The 16,950-nt window shown below is 41.0% G+C and overlaps 1 protein-coding gene across 10 annotated transcripts in view; it reads right to left on the reverse strand.

The window, feature by feature from the left end:
- Positions 1-16,950, reverse strand: part of PICALM (phosphatidylinositol binding clathrin assembly protein) — a 100,532-nt gene that overhangs the window by 9,879 nt on the left and 73,703 nt on the right. For all 10 annotated transcript variants that reach the window (XM_070749596.1, XM_070749597.1, XM_070749595.1 and 7 more), the window contains 5 exons: positions 15,883-16,014; positions 15,764-15,794; positions 14,176-14,275; positions 6,709-6,768; positions 5,058-5,162 (listed from right to left, as the gene is read on the reverse strand). In XM_070749596.1, coding sequence (XP_070605697.1) covers positions 5,058-5,162; positions 6,709-6,768; positions 14,176-14,275; positions 15,764-15,794; positions 15,883-16,014 — 428 coding nt within the window. The remainder of the gene's footprint in view (positions 1-5,057; positions 5,163-6,708; positions 6,769-14,175; positions 14,276-15,763; positions 15,795-15,882; positions 16,015-16,950) is intronic.

Consider the following 16,950-nt stretch of genomic DNA (forward strand, 5'->3'; position numbering starts at 1 on the left):
AAGTCTTGGAAATTCCCTTCAGAACCCACCCTGATCTGGAGGGTTATTGTTCTTTTCTCTTGGCTGTAATGTTTTAAACTGCTTTTAATATTTTACACCAGGGGTAGGCAAAGTTGGCTCTTCTATGATATGTGGACTTCAACTCCCAGAATGTCTGAGCCAATCATGCTAACTCAGGAATTCTGGGAGTTGAAGTCCACATGTCATAGAAGAGCCAACTGTTCTATACCATCCAGGAAACATTTCGGCACCAAGTACCAAAATGGAAGCACTTGCAGGAGAGCGCTGAAAACCGAAAGAGCAATTCCCTGGTGTGCATTTTGAGCTTCCGGTTTCCAGTGTACACATACACCTGGTTTTATGGTTTCTGGCGCATAGGCACGTGTGAAGACTACTGCACTTCCAGTTTCTGGCGCTCCTGCACTTGTGAAGACAAGCTTGCCAGTGTGTATGAGCACGCTGGAACCCAGAAGAGCAACGGGCCGCAGTTGGCATGCCCAGAGAAATGGTTCTGTGTGCCACTTCTGGCACACGTGCCATAGGTTCACCATCACAGTTCTTTAGAGCGTTGCGCAGCCTTAGAAGTTTGTTAAATTAATAAGCAAACTTATATTATCCAAAATTACTTGGTTAGAGTTCAGCAATTGACACAATTTCCTTGTACATTTCCTAATGTATAGTCCCGTGATGGCGAACCTATGGCATATGCCCAAGGGGGGCACACGGAGCTCTCTCTGCTGGCACACACGCTGTCACCCCAGGTCAAATCTCCGTGGCGTTTCTTTCATGAGCTTCTGTTTCTCTGCAATCGACGAAACAAAAGCTCATAAAAGAAAAAGATCTTACCTCTTGCCATGCTGCCAGTGTTGGGATGCCTCCTCCCCTGCTGGCCAGCTGGTCTTTGCGTCTCTGCTGTGCGTGCGCACATGTCTATGCAACATGCAAGTTTGTGGATGCGCATGTTCACGTACACGCACATCTTTTAATTTGGGCATGCATGCACGGGAGTTTGGGCACTTGGTGTGTAAAAAGTTTACCATCAATGGTATAGTCCAGTGATGGTGAACATCTTTTGGTTCGTGCGCCAAAAGGGAGGGGGTGCAAGCATGCGTGCACATGCCCACACCCCTTCCCTTCCCCCCACTGTGCCTGTGCACACACACATAAACCTCCCGTGCTGCTTCTTGCCTTTCTGAAGCCTGGTAGGCAGTGGTGGGTTCACAGTGATGAGGTTCTCTGGAAAACCACACAGATGTGAACCCACTGGTTTTTGCCGTTTATTTTTTTTCCTGGCGTCTCCTCCGAAGCACAGCTGAGGGCTTCTTCCACACAAAGACACCAACAAAAAAAACCCCAACAAAAATCAGTGTATTTACACCAGTACGGCTCTCTGGTATGAACCCACCACTGAAAAAATGCCTAAACCAGTAAAAGCCAGAAGTGCATTTTTCCGAACGTCCAGTTTGTCTGTTGGGGGATTTTTTTTTGCTTCCGGGGCTTCAGGAGGACGAAACTGCCTTTCCAAAGGCCAAAAATCAGCTGGCCAGTGCACACATGCGCGCTGAAACATAGAAAAGTCTCCTGTGCACTCCCACATGCCTCCGCGTGGCACATGTGACATTGGTTTGCTATCACGGATATAATCTATTTCTTACATGCTCTGCTCTATTCCTTTCCTTTCTTCTTCTGTCCCTAACATAAATTTCCTTATCCTGAACAACCCAAAGATGTTTTTTTTTCAAGAGGCAACAGAACTTTCTGAATTCTAGAAAGTCCAGTTACCTCTTGAAAAAAAGCCTCTTTGGGACAACCATGACCTGGTTCACTGAGAATCTCCATAGAAGGCTGGGTCAAAAGAATCATTAGGCGTTAAACCTTTGGGATGTTTTAAATAAAGGTTATGATCGCCCAAATGTGTTGTATCTGAGCTTCTGTATTATAAGAGTAAAATGTCCCAAGTTTTGACTTTTCTGCTTTCTGGCCGCCAAGCAATGGTTGAGATATTTTCTGTTATGCTCTGGGTGAAGCTCTGACAGTAGCAATTACTAAAACTGGTCATATTTACACATTTAAGCACCCTTAAATGCAAAAACTTATGTGTAGGGCAGGGCCACACACGGAATAGGAACTGTATTTTTCGTGTCTGGAGAGAAGCAGGTGACTATGGAAGAGAACAGAATGAGAAAACTATGCGGAGGTTTCATGAAGGAAGAGAGAGGGACATGCCATGAATGGGTCCTCTCAGTTCCATGGCAAATGGTGAAAGTCCAAGCTCATTCACTCCAGTTGCTCTGGTTTTAATATATTTAGTTCACCCATGCGTGTAACGCTTGACTCAGAAAAGACCTTGCCAACACCAACAGGTGACCCAAAAGGAACAACAACTCCTTCGAAATGCTAGGGCGAGCCATGTGGAGGTGACACCCGGCTGGAAAATAGGCCTTCACAACAACATAGAAACATAGAAACATAGAAGACTGACGGCAGAAAAAGACCTCATGGTCCATCTAGTCTGCCCTTATACTATTTCCTGTATTTTATCTTACAATGCATATATGTTTATCCCAGGCATGTTTAAATTCAGTTACTGTGGATTTACCAACCACGTCTGCTGGAAGTTTGTTCCAAGCATCTACTACTCTTTCAGTGAAATAATATTTTCTCACGTTGCTTTTGATCTTTCCCCCAACTAACTTCAGATTGTGTCCCCTTGTTCTTGTGTTCACCTTCCTATTAAAAACACTTCCCTCCTGAACCTTATTTAACCCTTTAACATATTTAAATGTTTCGATCATGTCCCCCCTTTTCCTTCTGTCCTCCAGACTATACAGATTGAGTTCATGAAGTCTTTCCTGATAGGTTTGATGCTTAAGACCTTCCACCATTCTTGTAGCCCGTCTTTGGACCCGTTCAATTTTGTCAATATCTCTTTGTAGGTGAGGTCTCCAGAACTGAACACAACAAGCCTTTATTCCCTCAGCGAGAAACTCTTAATAAATCTGACATCGGTAAAAGCCAAGCCAAGAGCATCAAGGAACCAGGGCAAACCCAGAAGAGTGCTTCCAAATGAGGGGGTGCTGCTAATGACGACAGTTGGTTTCCTCATTCTTAAAGTACACAGCCAGGATCATTCGGGTTACAAATTCTTTTACTGCTGTGCCATTTGGGAGTACGGGGGAAGGAATAGATCATGGATGAACTCTTTAAAACATGTCCTATCTGTGAAAATACTGCTGGCCTCAAATCTTTTGTTTCTGATGTTGGATAGCCTAAGGACAGTTTTGGTTTGATACTGTAAAGCAGGGGGCAACTTTAAGACACGTGGACTTCACCAAAGGACTTCAACTCCCAGAATTCCCCAGGCAGGGGAATTCTGGGAGTTGAAGTCCACAAGTTTGGAATACTAATATCAAATGACCTAAGTGCTAAAGCCCACTGCAACAATATCGCCAAAAAGGCTTCTAGAGTTGTTAACCTGATCCTACGTAGCTTCTGCTCCGGCAATCTCACACTACTCACAAGAGCCTACAAAACTTTTGCCAGACCCATCCTTGAATACAGCTCATCTGTATGGGTCTGGAACCCATACCACATCTCGGACATCAACACCCTTGAAAACGTCCAAAGATATTTCACCAGAAGAGCCCTTCACTCCTCCACTCGAAACAGAATACCCTACGAAAATAGACTAACAATCCTGGGTCTAGAAAGCTTAGAACTACGGCGCCTAAAACACGATTTAAGTATTGCCCACAAGATCATATGCTGCAACGTCCTACCGGTCAATGACTACTTCAGCTTCAACCGCAACAACACTAGAGCACGCAACAGATTCAAACTTAATATGAACCGCTCCAAACTTGACTGTAAAAAATATGACTTTAACAATCGAGTTGTCAAAGCGTGGAACTCATTACCGGATTCAATAGTATCAACCCCTAACCCCCAACATTTCTCCCTTAGACTCTCCACGATTGACCTCTCCAGGTTTCTAAGAGGTCAGTAAGGGGCGTACATAAGTGCACTAGTGTACCTTTCGTCCCCTGTCCAATTGTCTTTCCTTTATCTCATATATCATATATATTTTCTTCCTTTCATATATCTTCTCCTCTATTTTTACATATTATCTTTATATATATTACTTCATGTCTATTCTCTTCCATATGTATTGTGTATTGGACAAATGAATAAATAAAATAAAATAAAAGTTTAAAGGTTGCCAAGGATGGGCAGCCCTGTTGTAAATTCCTTCTGAAGATCTCAGTAGACACGAGCCCTCCCAATGCGCATTGGGATCTATATCTTATAAAACCATTCTTGGGTTTGGGTTCCTTCCACCTTTTTTCTGAAAGTTTAAGAAAGCAAGTTTGTGGGCACAGAGACACCACAGAATACAGTACCGTCTTGATTTCATCCAAGGGGAACAATTTTATATTCTCGTATAAGGGAAGAAGGAAAATGGAACATTTCTTTCACTATAAATAAAAAGAAACCCAGTGTGCAATGACATCAATACACTGAGAGCAGGCTGTAGGCATCCAAACCAACTCAAAACTTTAAGGCTCAGAAGAAGAAACAGTATTCATCTGGATAGTGAGACACGTTTCTTTATAACTTTCCTTCTGGAAACATATTTATTCGTTTTAGTAACTCTTCTGGTTCTTCCTCAGCTTCAACTTCTGTGACAGACTATTTTTTTATTGATGAATTCATTGATGAATTACCTGGGCTCTGTGTTGTGCTGTTATTCTATCTTTCTTGTACCACGTTCGCTATAACCTCTCCAATAATTTCATTGTCACTTCAAAACTTGCTTCGTTAAAACCTGTTTTGAACAATTCTGCTCTTAGAGCCTTGGAGTCTTCTGGTGTATAATAAGCTTTCTTGAGACCCGTTTGGACAATTCCATCTGGCTCAGAATGAAAGCTTTGTTGGATGTGAAACTAATTTAACATCTGAAGCAGATACATCTGTTCACCACTAACGATTAAAAATATTTTAACTGATTTTATCCTTCCTTGTATTTTCAGGGCTGCATGATGCAAATTAAAACCTACCTGTGCTCCTGATATAGGACCAAAAGGATTTGGAGGTCTCATAACAGGTTGGCTGTATATTAAAGTTGGCTGCGTCATTACCGGTACTCCTCCCATTTGGGATGGCTAAAAATCCAGAATAGCACAGAATTAATGTTATGGAGGCAAGTAAATTAAAATGGAGAAATGCCCACACTATTAAGAATATGCTTTCAACCATCATCTTCTGTTAACAAGAGAGGAGAATATTTATGAAATAGCAGGATGGGTTAGCCATCAGGGCTCCCACAAATTTATTTATTATTTATTTATTAATTAAATTTCTATGCCACCCATTCCCGAAGGAGTTAAAGAAGTAACTTGGAAACACTTTGCTGTCATTTTTGCTGGGGGGATTTTCCCTATATAACCTCTCTGTCATTTTAGGCAGGGATTTCCAAACTTGGCCACTTTAAGACTCTTGGACTTCAACTCCCAGAATTCATAGAAACATAGAAGACTGATGGCAGAAAAAGACCTCATGGTCCATCTAGTCTGCCCTTATACTATTTCCTGTATTTAATCTTACAATGGATATATGTTTATCCCAAGCATGTTTAAATTCAGTTACTGTGGATTTACCAACCACGTCTGCTGGAAGTTTGTTCCAAGGATCTACTACTCTTTCAGTCAAATAATATTTTCTCACGTTGCTTTTGATCTTTCCCCCAACTAACTTCAGATTGTGTCCCCTTGTTCTTGTGTTCACTTTCCTATTAAAAACACTTCCCTCCTGAACCTTATTTAACCCTTTAATATATTTAAATGTTTCGATCATGTCCCCCCTTTTCCTTCTGTCCTCCAGACTATACAGATTGAGTTCATTAAGTCTTTCCTGATACGTTTTATGCTGAGAATTTTAGGCTGGAGAATTCTGGGCGTTGAAGTCTACGAGCGTAAGTGGGCAAGTTTGGAGACCCCTGCTTTTAGCAAGGGGCAACAAAAATGTGCTTTGAGTTTCCAAAAAGAGACACATACACACCCTCCAAAAAAAGCCCCAGCCCAGAGGATACATACAAAATGCTTTTGCTACATCTGTTCTTGCATCATGTTACAGCAAGGGGTCCCCAAACTTGGCAACTTTAAGACTTGCGGTCTTCAACTCCCAGAATTCCCCAATCGACATGGCTGGCTAAGAAATTCTGGGAGGTGAAATCCACAAGTCTTAAAGTTGCCAAGTTTGGGGACCCCTGTTTTAAAGTACTCTTATTCAGAAAGCCCCCTTTCCATTTCAACTGTCAATGTTTTTTACATCAGCCATCTGCTTTAAGTTAACTCTAATTTTAACTGTACATTTGTACAAATTCTGGAGCACATCTGGAAGGTATTAGAAGACTGGAAGCAAAAGAGTCTATTATTTCTTCGGGGTTTCAATTTGTTTCCCACTTTTCCACCATAATGTGCTCAGAGTAGTTTACCAGGAGTCATTTTCCTAGCAAACTGAGATCACAGTTTGGGGAAAAAACCCACCAGAATTGAAACAGATTCATCTTGCCCGTTCATTGGTTATGTGGCATCTTGTCACAGAACAGTCTTCTCCCAGAATAGACAGACAAGCACAATAAATATATTGGGAGGGAATGTCTAACAAATTAATGCTCCACAAAGGACTTAAAATACAAACATTACTGACCATTCCGTATCCCATCATTCCGGTTGGCGTTGTAGCAGGATAGGCCATGATAGGGGGTGCCTAATGGGAAAAGCAAAGCATTACTTTGTTCTCTTTTTTAACCTTGTTTTTAAATCGGTTTTTACATTATTTTTAACAATAACAATTGTTTTCTGTATCTTAAGCATAGGCAACTTAAATCGTTTGTTTGTGAGATAGGCAGCAACATAAAATATATCAGCTTGATGAATGAGTGAGTAAATAAATAAATAAATTCCCAAAGAAGAAACTACAAAAGGCAGTTGATTCCATGTTGGTTTTTGTTGTTAACTATGGTCCTGATATTTCTGAAAGGAGATTGCTGTCCCCAAAGTCTCTTAACTGGGACAGCATAAAAGAACTGTTAATTAAAACAATTAATGAACTACTTAACTGACAATACTCTTGTATGACCTCCATTACCACCTGCACCCCAACAGGCAACTACATAATTTATTACAATAATCAATTACTGATTAAAATAAGTAGTTTGGGAACTGCTGCTCTTTTTAAGCACCAAAGCACAGTTGCAGACACCTGAGATATCTACAGTAGTGTTTTTCAACCAGTGTGCCACGGCACACTAGTGTGCCGTGAGACATGGTCAGGTGTGCCGTGGGGAAATTAAACATGGGTCCCCAAACTATGGCCTGCGTGCCAGCTGCCTCCATCCAAACATAAACATTCCCCTCACAATCCCTCCAGCTATCAATGACAGGAAGAGTGGAGGCACAGGAAATGCTCACTGACCAATCACCTTCTAGGATTCATCCCAACTACTAGCGATGAACCAATAGCAGGCCGCCTCTCATCCACACCCAGGAAGGTCCCCGCTCAGGCTGCCGCGCACTTGTCATTATGTGGCCACGGCAAGTAGTTGAAGCTGCTACTCCTCCCCATGGTCTCGGTTTCTAATCCTGGTCAGGACTGGAGGTAAGTGTTTAACTATATGTATAATATGTACTGTGTTAGAGTGTCATTTTGTGTCATTTTGGTTGGTGGTGTGCCCCAGGATTTTGGAAATGTAAAAAATGTGCCAAGGCTCAAAAAAGGTTGAAAATCACTGATCTACAGGTTAAAGCTGGTCCAGGTTAATATAGGGATCTCCAACTTATTACCTTAAATTTATTAAATTTTAGGTAGGAAATTATTAAAACATTAACCATCACTTCTCATGGTTCATTTAAACTAAGTTTCATAATACATCAAGAACAGACGTATTTTCAAACCAAAATCCCAAATGCCACAAAATTCTCCATAGTCAAATCCTTATATATATTTCTCTTTGCAAGCAACTGTGCTCAAGCATAACATATATCATTTCCTCCTCCTGATCAGCAACAACATTGTGTTTGACTTGTGATAGGAAATCCAACATATCAATCTTGTTTGCTGTGTACTACTGTTTTTTGTGAATAATAATAATAATTATTATTATTATTATTATTGTTGTTGTTGTTGTTGTTGTTATTATTATTATTATTATTATTATTATTATTATTATGTACTTTTTGGGCAATTATTAAATTGGGAGCTTTAATGAACTTTAATGCAAAAATCCAAAGATACTTCACCAGAAGAGCCCTTCACTCCTCCACTCGAAATAGAATACCCTATGAGACTAGACTTTCAATCCTGGGCCTAGAAAGTTTAGAACTAAGACGCCTTAAACAAGATCTAAGTATTGCCCACAAGATCATATGCTGCAACGTCCTGCCTGTCGGCGACTACTTCAGCTTCAACCACAACAACACAAGAGCACACAACAGATTTAAACTTAATATTAACCGCTCCAAACTTGACTGTAAAAAATATGACTTCAGTACCCGAGTTGTCGAAGCGTGGAACTCATTACCGGACTCCATAGTGTCATCCCCAAACCCCCAACACTTTACCCCTTAGATTATCTACGGTTGACCTACCCAGGTTCCTAAGAGGTCAGTAAGGGGCGAGTACAAGTGCACTAGAGTGCCTTCCATCCCCTGTCCTATTGCTCTCCTGTATCTCCTATACCTTTTTTCTATTCCTATATCTCTTCTTCTATTCTTTCATTGATACGTTCTATTACTATACCTTCTTTTCTATTATTTCTTAGATATATTTTACTATGAGTATCTCCTCTATAACCTTCATCATGTATTTTACTATGTGTATATAGATATATACCCACTAAAACCCTCATTGTGTATTGGACAAAATAAATAAATAAAAATAAATAAATAAAATAAATCCTACAAAGTGGCCAATTGCTCCATAAAATGGCAAGTGTAGTCATTCTGCTATACAGTTTTGTGAATTTAAAGGACATGCACGTCATACCCATCATTTTAGAAGAAACTCAACTGTCCAAAAAAAAAAAAAAAAAAGAATTTCCCAACAAGATAAAAGTGAATGAAGGAAAACCCACACTGTTTTTTCCTATGGACTACACTGTTACACAGGACGATGGAATCCAATTGGCTATTGTTTACTATGATTGATGAAATGGCAGTGATTAACATTAACATAGCAAAATACAGTGTATATATAAACATATATAACATATGGCCATCGGTTCGCTCATTTTTTAACTATTTAAGTGGTTTAAGATTTTCTTCTCCATGAAGAGATTATAGGGAAAGACCAATAATGATATGGAAGGTAAAATCAGATAGGCTGATGGATGATATTCTGAAAGAAAGAGCTGAAGAATTAAAGTTACTATGATTTTTGATGTATGGAAATTCAGCCGTAAGTATCAACTATAGAGCAGATTGAATATAAGGAGAAGATCATCTAAAAACTTCTATCAGTTGAACTTACCTCAAAAACAGGTAGTGGTCCACTTACAGCCATTAGTTTAGTGAATGTTTAGTGAATGAAGGTGACCTATAAGTATTTTTTTTTTACACTTAAAAAATCCCCATTGTCTTGTGATCAAAATTTGGAAAATGACATTATAACTTCACGCTGCTGTCAAATCTCAATCTCTGGGGATTTCATGGATATCCTTATAATTTTCTTGGCAATAATAAGGAGATGATTTACTATTTCCTTATTCCTGAATGAAGTAACCAAGGACCATTTTTCACACCGGCGACATTTGTAGCGTTCCTAATGGCCACGCGATCAAACTTTCAGACACTGTTTCATATTTATGATGATTGCAGTGTCCCAGGGTCAACTTTCATGACCTTCTGAACAAGCAAAGTCAATGGGGAAGCCGGATTTGTTTAACGACCATGTTACTAACGATTAACTGTAGTGAATCACTTAACAACCATGGCAACAAACGTCACAAAATGGGGACAAAACTCACTTAGCAATTGTCTCGCTTATCAACAGAAATTTTGGGCGCAATTGTGGTTATAAGTCAAGGACTATCTGTAGGTATTTAAGAATACAGTGTTCCCTCAATTTTTGCGGGGGATGCGTTCTGAGACCACCCGCCAAAGTTGAATTTCCGCGAAGTAGAGATGCGAAAGTAAATACACCATTTTTGGCTATGGACAGTATCACAAGCCCTCCCTTAACACTTTAAACCCCTAAATTACCACTTCCCATTCCCTTAACAACCATTTACTCATCATTATTACTGGTACTCACCGTTGAATAAGACACTTAGTGATCCTGATATTTATAAACATAATTATTTATTAACAATAATAATTATTTTTTTGTTATTTATTTGCAAAAATTATTAGTTTGGCGATGACGTATGATGTCATTGGGGAGGAAAAACCATGGTATAGGCTATTCGCGAAGTTCGAACCCGCGAAAATCGAGGGAACACAGTATAAAGTATTTAGAGACTTCATTCTTTAGCTCTTATCAATACTAATGAATAATCAGGCCATTTATGGGTTTTTTTTAATATTATTTTTTTGAGTGGAATGAGATAGCACTGCAGTTCAAACATTTTTTTTGAATAAATTGACCCAACATGGGAAATATCACGCCATTCAGTGATATTTTAGAACATATTGGTCTCTCCCTCTTTGAAATCAACTCTATGGTAAGTGGGAGGAAGCTGGTGAGATTTCATGCAATTACCGGTATTTGCACGCGCAGCCGCATTTTTTCCCCATTTAATTTATTCAAATTCAAATGCATTTAAAAAGGCAATGCAGACGCAACACGCCAGCTAATTGGGCAGCAAATGACAAGAGTGAAAGCAGGAAAAATAATTGTGAATATTTCTTCATGCCATTCTTGGCTTTAAAAGGGTGCTCTTAAAATCTGTACATATTGGAAGCTGCTCAACATTTCCATCCATGCCCAAAGATCTTAACAGAAGTGTGGAGTAGCGGAATTATGAGATTCTGCTATAGTGGTTAATATCAGCATGCCAATCTGATTGCAAAAAAATATATAAGAAGAAGAAGAAGAGGAGGCTTCGGGTTTTGTTCACTTACGTATTGTGGAAAATGCGTGCCATTCTGTTTTTCCCCCGGAAGAACAATTACACAATGCAATAACACTGGATTAGAAATGATTGCTTGCACAACAGAATATACACAAAAGCATTTTGGTTACAAGCGTGCTTAACGGCCCCGAGGACACATTCTTGTAAACCGGTAAGACGTTGAACGATAAAGAAAATTAACAAGATTTGATGAGTCTGTGACAAAACATATATAACATAATCTACTGTAGGCCAGTTTGTCATACTTCATGTATTTCTGACATACTGGACTCCAGTAATTTAAGACAAAACACTGACGAGAAAATGAGACAACGTAGTGTTAAAGCAAGAGATTAAAGCAAAACGCTACTTTTTCGGATCCCAATAGTTTGTGAAAACTCAAAACTTTGCATATGGTATATCACAATGCCAAAATCTCTTCAGATTACACCCACGCTTCCTAGAAACCTATTTCAAAATTGTCATTCCCATATCTGTGATCTGTATTGGGGTGGATTTTAAATTTAAGGTCATTGCACAATTTATTTGGAAGTCTCAGCCTTCATTCAGGTATGAAAAGCTAGGGCAACGCTAGAACATAAGAAGAGCCATGCTGAATCAGGCCGAAGCCCATTGAGTCCAGCATTGTGTGTCACACAGTGGCCCACCAATTGTCCTTGGGGATCTTGAGCAGAAAGAGAAGGCAAGACCCTCCCTTTCCCCTGACCCCCAATACAAGAATTTGGATCCTGACCCAGAGAAGTTGGAAGGGCACATCACAACTGCTTCCACATTTTCTCTTTCTTGAAAGTGGTTTAGAAATATTTCCTGATCAGAAGTTGGGGAGATCAAGGGAAACAGATAGATTTAACAAGGGGTGGGTGGAGTGTTTCTGCAAATCTCAGTCTTATTTATTTTTAAGCAAAATATGCCTAGAAGGGTTTTTTTAGTTTAGCCTTCACATTAAAACAGAAGTATGACAAATGTGTACTTTGACAGAGTTTTTTCATAATCCTCTGACGCCTTATGTTTTCCCGCTTCCTCTTTCCTTGTTCTACTCATTAGATACTACATTGTATTCTTAGAACAAAAACTGCCTTAAGACAGCTGGCCCTTGCTTAACGGCCTCTCTTTCAACGAGCATTTGAACTTAAGACAGTGCTGAACTGGTGGTACTGACAAGCAGCCATTGCAACAATAACCCCATGGCCGTGTGATCGTGATCCAGATCTGGATTGCTGACTGTCACAGCATCCCACAGTCATATGATTGTGATTTGTGACCTTCCCTGCCAACTCCCCACAAGCAAAGTCAAGAGAAATACCTCACCCCACTTTTAAACAAAAGATACTGAATGCTACGCCTTTTAAGACTACAGTAGTCCCTCGCTATACTGCGCTTCACCTACTGCGGCTTCACTTCATCGCGGGTTTTCAAGAAATATTAATGAGAAAAATCATTCGCGGATCTTCGCTGGTTCGCGGGTTTCTGAGGAAGTCGATCGGCAGATTTAAACAGCCCGCCGAACTCAATCGGCAGGTTTTTCAAAAAAATAAATAAATCTAAAATTGTAAATACTGTATTTAAATACTGTATCTAAAATAAATACTGTGTGGGAAGGGTTTATAAACACTTAAAACAATGAAAACTTACCAAACAATTACAATATAAATACTTAAATAAGTACTATCAGTCGATAAATTCCACATCGCGGATTTCACCTATCGCGGCCAGGTCTGGAACGTAACACCAGCGATAGGTGAGGGACTACTGTATTGCTGATGCTAACCTCAAACTGGATATTTATCAGACACTATGAATCTGATCCAAAAGAGAAGATTCGTAATTTGGATATCCAGGTTTTCTAGAATACATACCAGGATTCTTGATGACACCTTATACAGTGGTACCTCATCATACGAACTTAATTGGTTCCAGGAGGAGGTTCGTAAGGTGAAAAGTTCGTAAGATGAAACAATGTTTCCCATAGGAATCAATGTAAAAGCAAATAATGCGTGCAAATCCTTCAGGAAAATCCCAAACTTTAGAAGGGAGGTGAACAGAGGGCAGGGAGGAGCAGCTAAAGGGGGCGGGTGGAAGAAGCAAGGCTAGGCTAAAGAGTGAGTGGGAAGGAAGAAAGGCACGGGGGGCGCCCCTCCCTTTTCTTTCTTCAAAAGACACCCTTTCAGTGCCTTTGCAAGCACCTTGTTCTCTGCAGTCTTTCCTCCAAGCTGCCCCTCCCTTTTCTTTCTTAAACAGACACCGTTTCAGTGCCTTTGCAAGCACGTTGTTCTCTGCAAAGTCTTTCCTCCAAGCTGCCCCTCCCTTTTCTTTCTTCAAAAGACACCCTTTCAGTGCCTTTGCAAGCACCTTGTTCTCTGCAGTCTTTCCTCCAAGCTGCCCCTCCCTTTTCTTTCTTAAAAAGACACCGTTTCAGTGCCTTTGCAAGCACGTTGTTCTCTGCAGTCTTTCCTCCAAGCTGCCCCTCCCTTTTCTTTCTTAAAAAGACACCGTTTCAGTGCCTTTGCAAGCACGTTGTTCTCTGCAAAATCTTTCCTACTCCAAGCAGCCCCTCCCTTTTCTTTCTTCAAAAAAGGGGGAAAAAAGAAACCCCTTCATCCCAGCAGCAGCTGCTTGGGTTCGTAAGGTGAAAACAGTTCGGAAGAAGAGGCAAAAAAACACCGGGTTCGTATCTTGAAAAGTTCGTTAGAAGAGGCGTTCGTAAGATGAGGTACCACTGTATAAGCAAAATACAATCTAAGTTGCAGAATTTATGAAGTTCCCCATTACAGTGATCCCTACCTTTTGCGGCTTAGTGGCAGGGCTGGACGGCAGGGGGATGTATGAGCGATTGGCTGGCGGGCACATGCATGTTGTTCAACTGGCAGAAGTTGAGCTGCGCGCATGTATGAGGCTTAACATTCACTCAAGGTCCAGCTGCACGCACATGCCTGCATGCCAGGCTGCCGGTTGTACAGCCCAGTTCTAAAAAGGAACCCGGCCATGGTCCGGTAGTGAGTTGCAGGCCAGGGGTTGAAGAACTCTGCTCTATGACAATTGCTTACCATGGTTGGAGCATTCCAAGCAGTGGTGGGTGCAATTTTGGGCTGCCAGTTGGAACCGCCTGTTAATTTCTTTTCTCCCGGCTGGGTCCAGTTTACATCACTATAAATAAATGTTCAAGGTATTAAAACTCGCATATATCCATATTAGAAAAGCCATTCCAAAGCATGAGATTTCGCGTCCTCCTTCTCTGCAGGTAGTCCTTGACTTACAACCCTTTCTTCAGTGATTGTTCAAAGTTACAACAGCACTGAAAAAAGCGACTTGTGGTCGTTTTTCACTTATCACCACTGCACCCTCCCCATAGACAAGTGATAAAAATTCAGGCAGTTGGCAACTGGTTCATATTTACGAGAGCTGGAATGTCCTGGGACCATGTGAAGCAGCTTTTGTGACCTTCTGACACACAGAAGTCAATGGGGAAGCCAGCTTCACTTTACAACTTTGTTAATAACTTAACAATCGTTAAGTGATTCACTTAATAACCCTGGCAAGGATGTTTGTAAAATGGGGCAAAACTCAGTTAACTGTTTCAGTTAGCAATATTATTTTTGGGCTCAATGAAGTCAAGGATTGCTTGTACAGTGGTACCTCGGTTCTCGACCACAATTCGTTCCAGAAGTGTGGTCGAGAACCGATTTGGTCGAGTACCGAATTAATTTATCCCATAGGAGATAATGGAAATGGATTTAATTGGTTCCCAGACCCAATTTCCTTTATTTCCTATGGGATAAACATCTGAGGAGCTCTATAGTCTAACCACTCCAAGCTGTAGAAAGGGTGGGGGCGGCTGCAATACCGGCAGCTTCGGGGGGGCTCCTTTCCTCAGTGGTTCGTCTTGTTACTTGTAGGCAGCTGCACCAACTTTCTCCTTCCCGGCGGCAGCGGCGGCTTTCCATCAAGCAGCAGCAGCGCCGGAAACGTCACATGAGGAAGGAAAGCCACTGACGTTCCCGGCGCTGCTGCTGCTCGATGGAAAGGAGCGCTTAGACTAGAAACTGGGACACTGTTAAGTGGGCGGCCAGGATGGGTGTGTCAGATCTTGTAGCATTTCGGATAATAAACAAAATTTTCTGTGGCTGTTCGGTATCCAAATTTTTGTTCAGATCCCGAAGCAAATTTTTGCCGAAAATTTTGTTCGGTATCCGAAATGTACGAGAACCAAAGCGTTCGAGAACCGAGGTACCACTGTATATGAAGAAGAGGAGGAGGAGGAGGAGAGCAGGAGGAAGAGGAGAAGGAGAAGAAAATGAGAAGGAGGAGGAGGAAGAGCAGGAGGAGGAGGAGAAAGTGGATGGGTAGAGAGTAGAGAACAAGAGGGGAAGTGACATCTGCCACTCCCAGCATGGACGTTATTGGGCAGATGGAAGATGCTAAATATTGGTTGGTCAGTTACAGGTGGATCATTTAGATTAGATTAGATTAGATTTATTGGATTTATATGCCGCCCTCTCAGCAACACTAACCTTATCGCTACCATTAAAATATGAACCTGTATTAATCATGTTAATATAATTTATGTAAATATGACATGTAAAACTGCTGTGAACCTATATTTAGAAAAGGAAAAAAACCTGTGAAACAACTCACTTTTTCACTGTTCCGTTTCCAATGCCCAAATCTGTAAACAAGAAAAGAAAACTGTTAGGAAAAAAAGCTCATTTCTTTTAAATTTTCGTTTTTATATAAGCCCCGCAACAAATACTTACTGCCTACAAGGTTGGCTAGAGATGAATCCAAGTCATCTAGTACTAACTTATTGGGTGGCGCTTTGCAAGATGGAAGATTCTGGTTCTGAAAAGCCATTGTTGGTTTTAGGAGTCCGCCTAATTCATCAAAGCCTTAAAAAATGAGACACATTATTAAATGTCACAGAACCTTTTCAATTATCAGATATCAACACATATGTATTTTAAAATCTCAGCATAAGAGTGATAGTCCTTGACCTTATGCCCACAGTGGAGCCCCAAATTTAGGGCTGAAAAAAAAACCACCCTTTTTCGGTGGGAACAGCAATAAAAACAAGACTGCAAAGATTTAGGGCTGGGAAAAACTTTGGAGTAGCAATGAAGAAATCCTGCAAATGGGGAAGATCGTTAGCACCTCATTAGGGGGGGGGGGGAAGCTTTAAAAAAGCTACATTCGGAGTATAAGATGCACCCACATTTTCAGCCTCTTGGGGGGGGGAGGTGCATCTTATACTCCGGAAAATAGGGTAATTAAAATACTGTCCTCTTTATTCTGTAAAATAAAAGTTGACAATTCCAGAAATGCTGGGATCAAAACCAAAACAAGAGTAAAAGGAATCTTACAGCCGAAAAAGTTTATTATACCCTGCAAGCTCCTCCAGAATTAGCCTTAGTGAAAAACAATAGCAAAAGAATCACTTCACTAAAGTTGAAAAAATTCAGATTTCATGAGATGAAATTTGCCCATGTTACTCCAACACTCTGCAGTCTGCATTGGTTGCTGATCGGTTTCCGGTCACAATTCAAAGTGTTGGTTATGACCTATAAAGCCCTTCATGGCATCGGACCAGAATATCTCCAGGACCGCCTTCTGCCGCACGAATCTCAGCGATCAGTTAGGTCCCACAGAGTTGGCCTTCTCCGGGTCCCGTCGACTAAACAATGTTGCCTGGCGGGACCCAGGGGAGGAGCCTTCTCTGTGGCGGCCCTGACCCTCTAGAACCAACTCCCCCCGGATATCAGAGTTGCTCCCACCCTCCTTGCCTTTCGTAAGTTCCTCAAAACCCACCTCTGTCATCAGGCATGGGG

The sequence above is a fragment of the Erythrolamprus reginae genome, chromosome 4, assembly GCF_031021105.1.
Source record: "Erythrolamprus reginae isolate rEryReg1 chromosome 4, rEryReg1.hap1, whole genome shotgun sequence".
NCBI classification, from domain to species: Eukaryota; Metazoa; Chordata; class Lepidosauria; order Squamata; family Dipsadidae; genus Erythrolamprus; species Erythrolamprus reginae.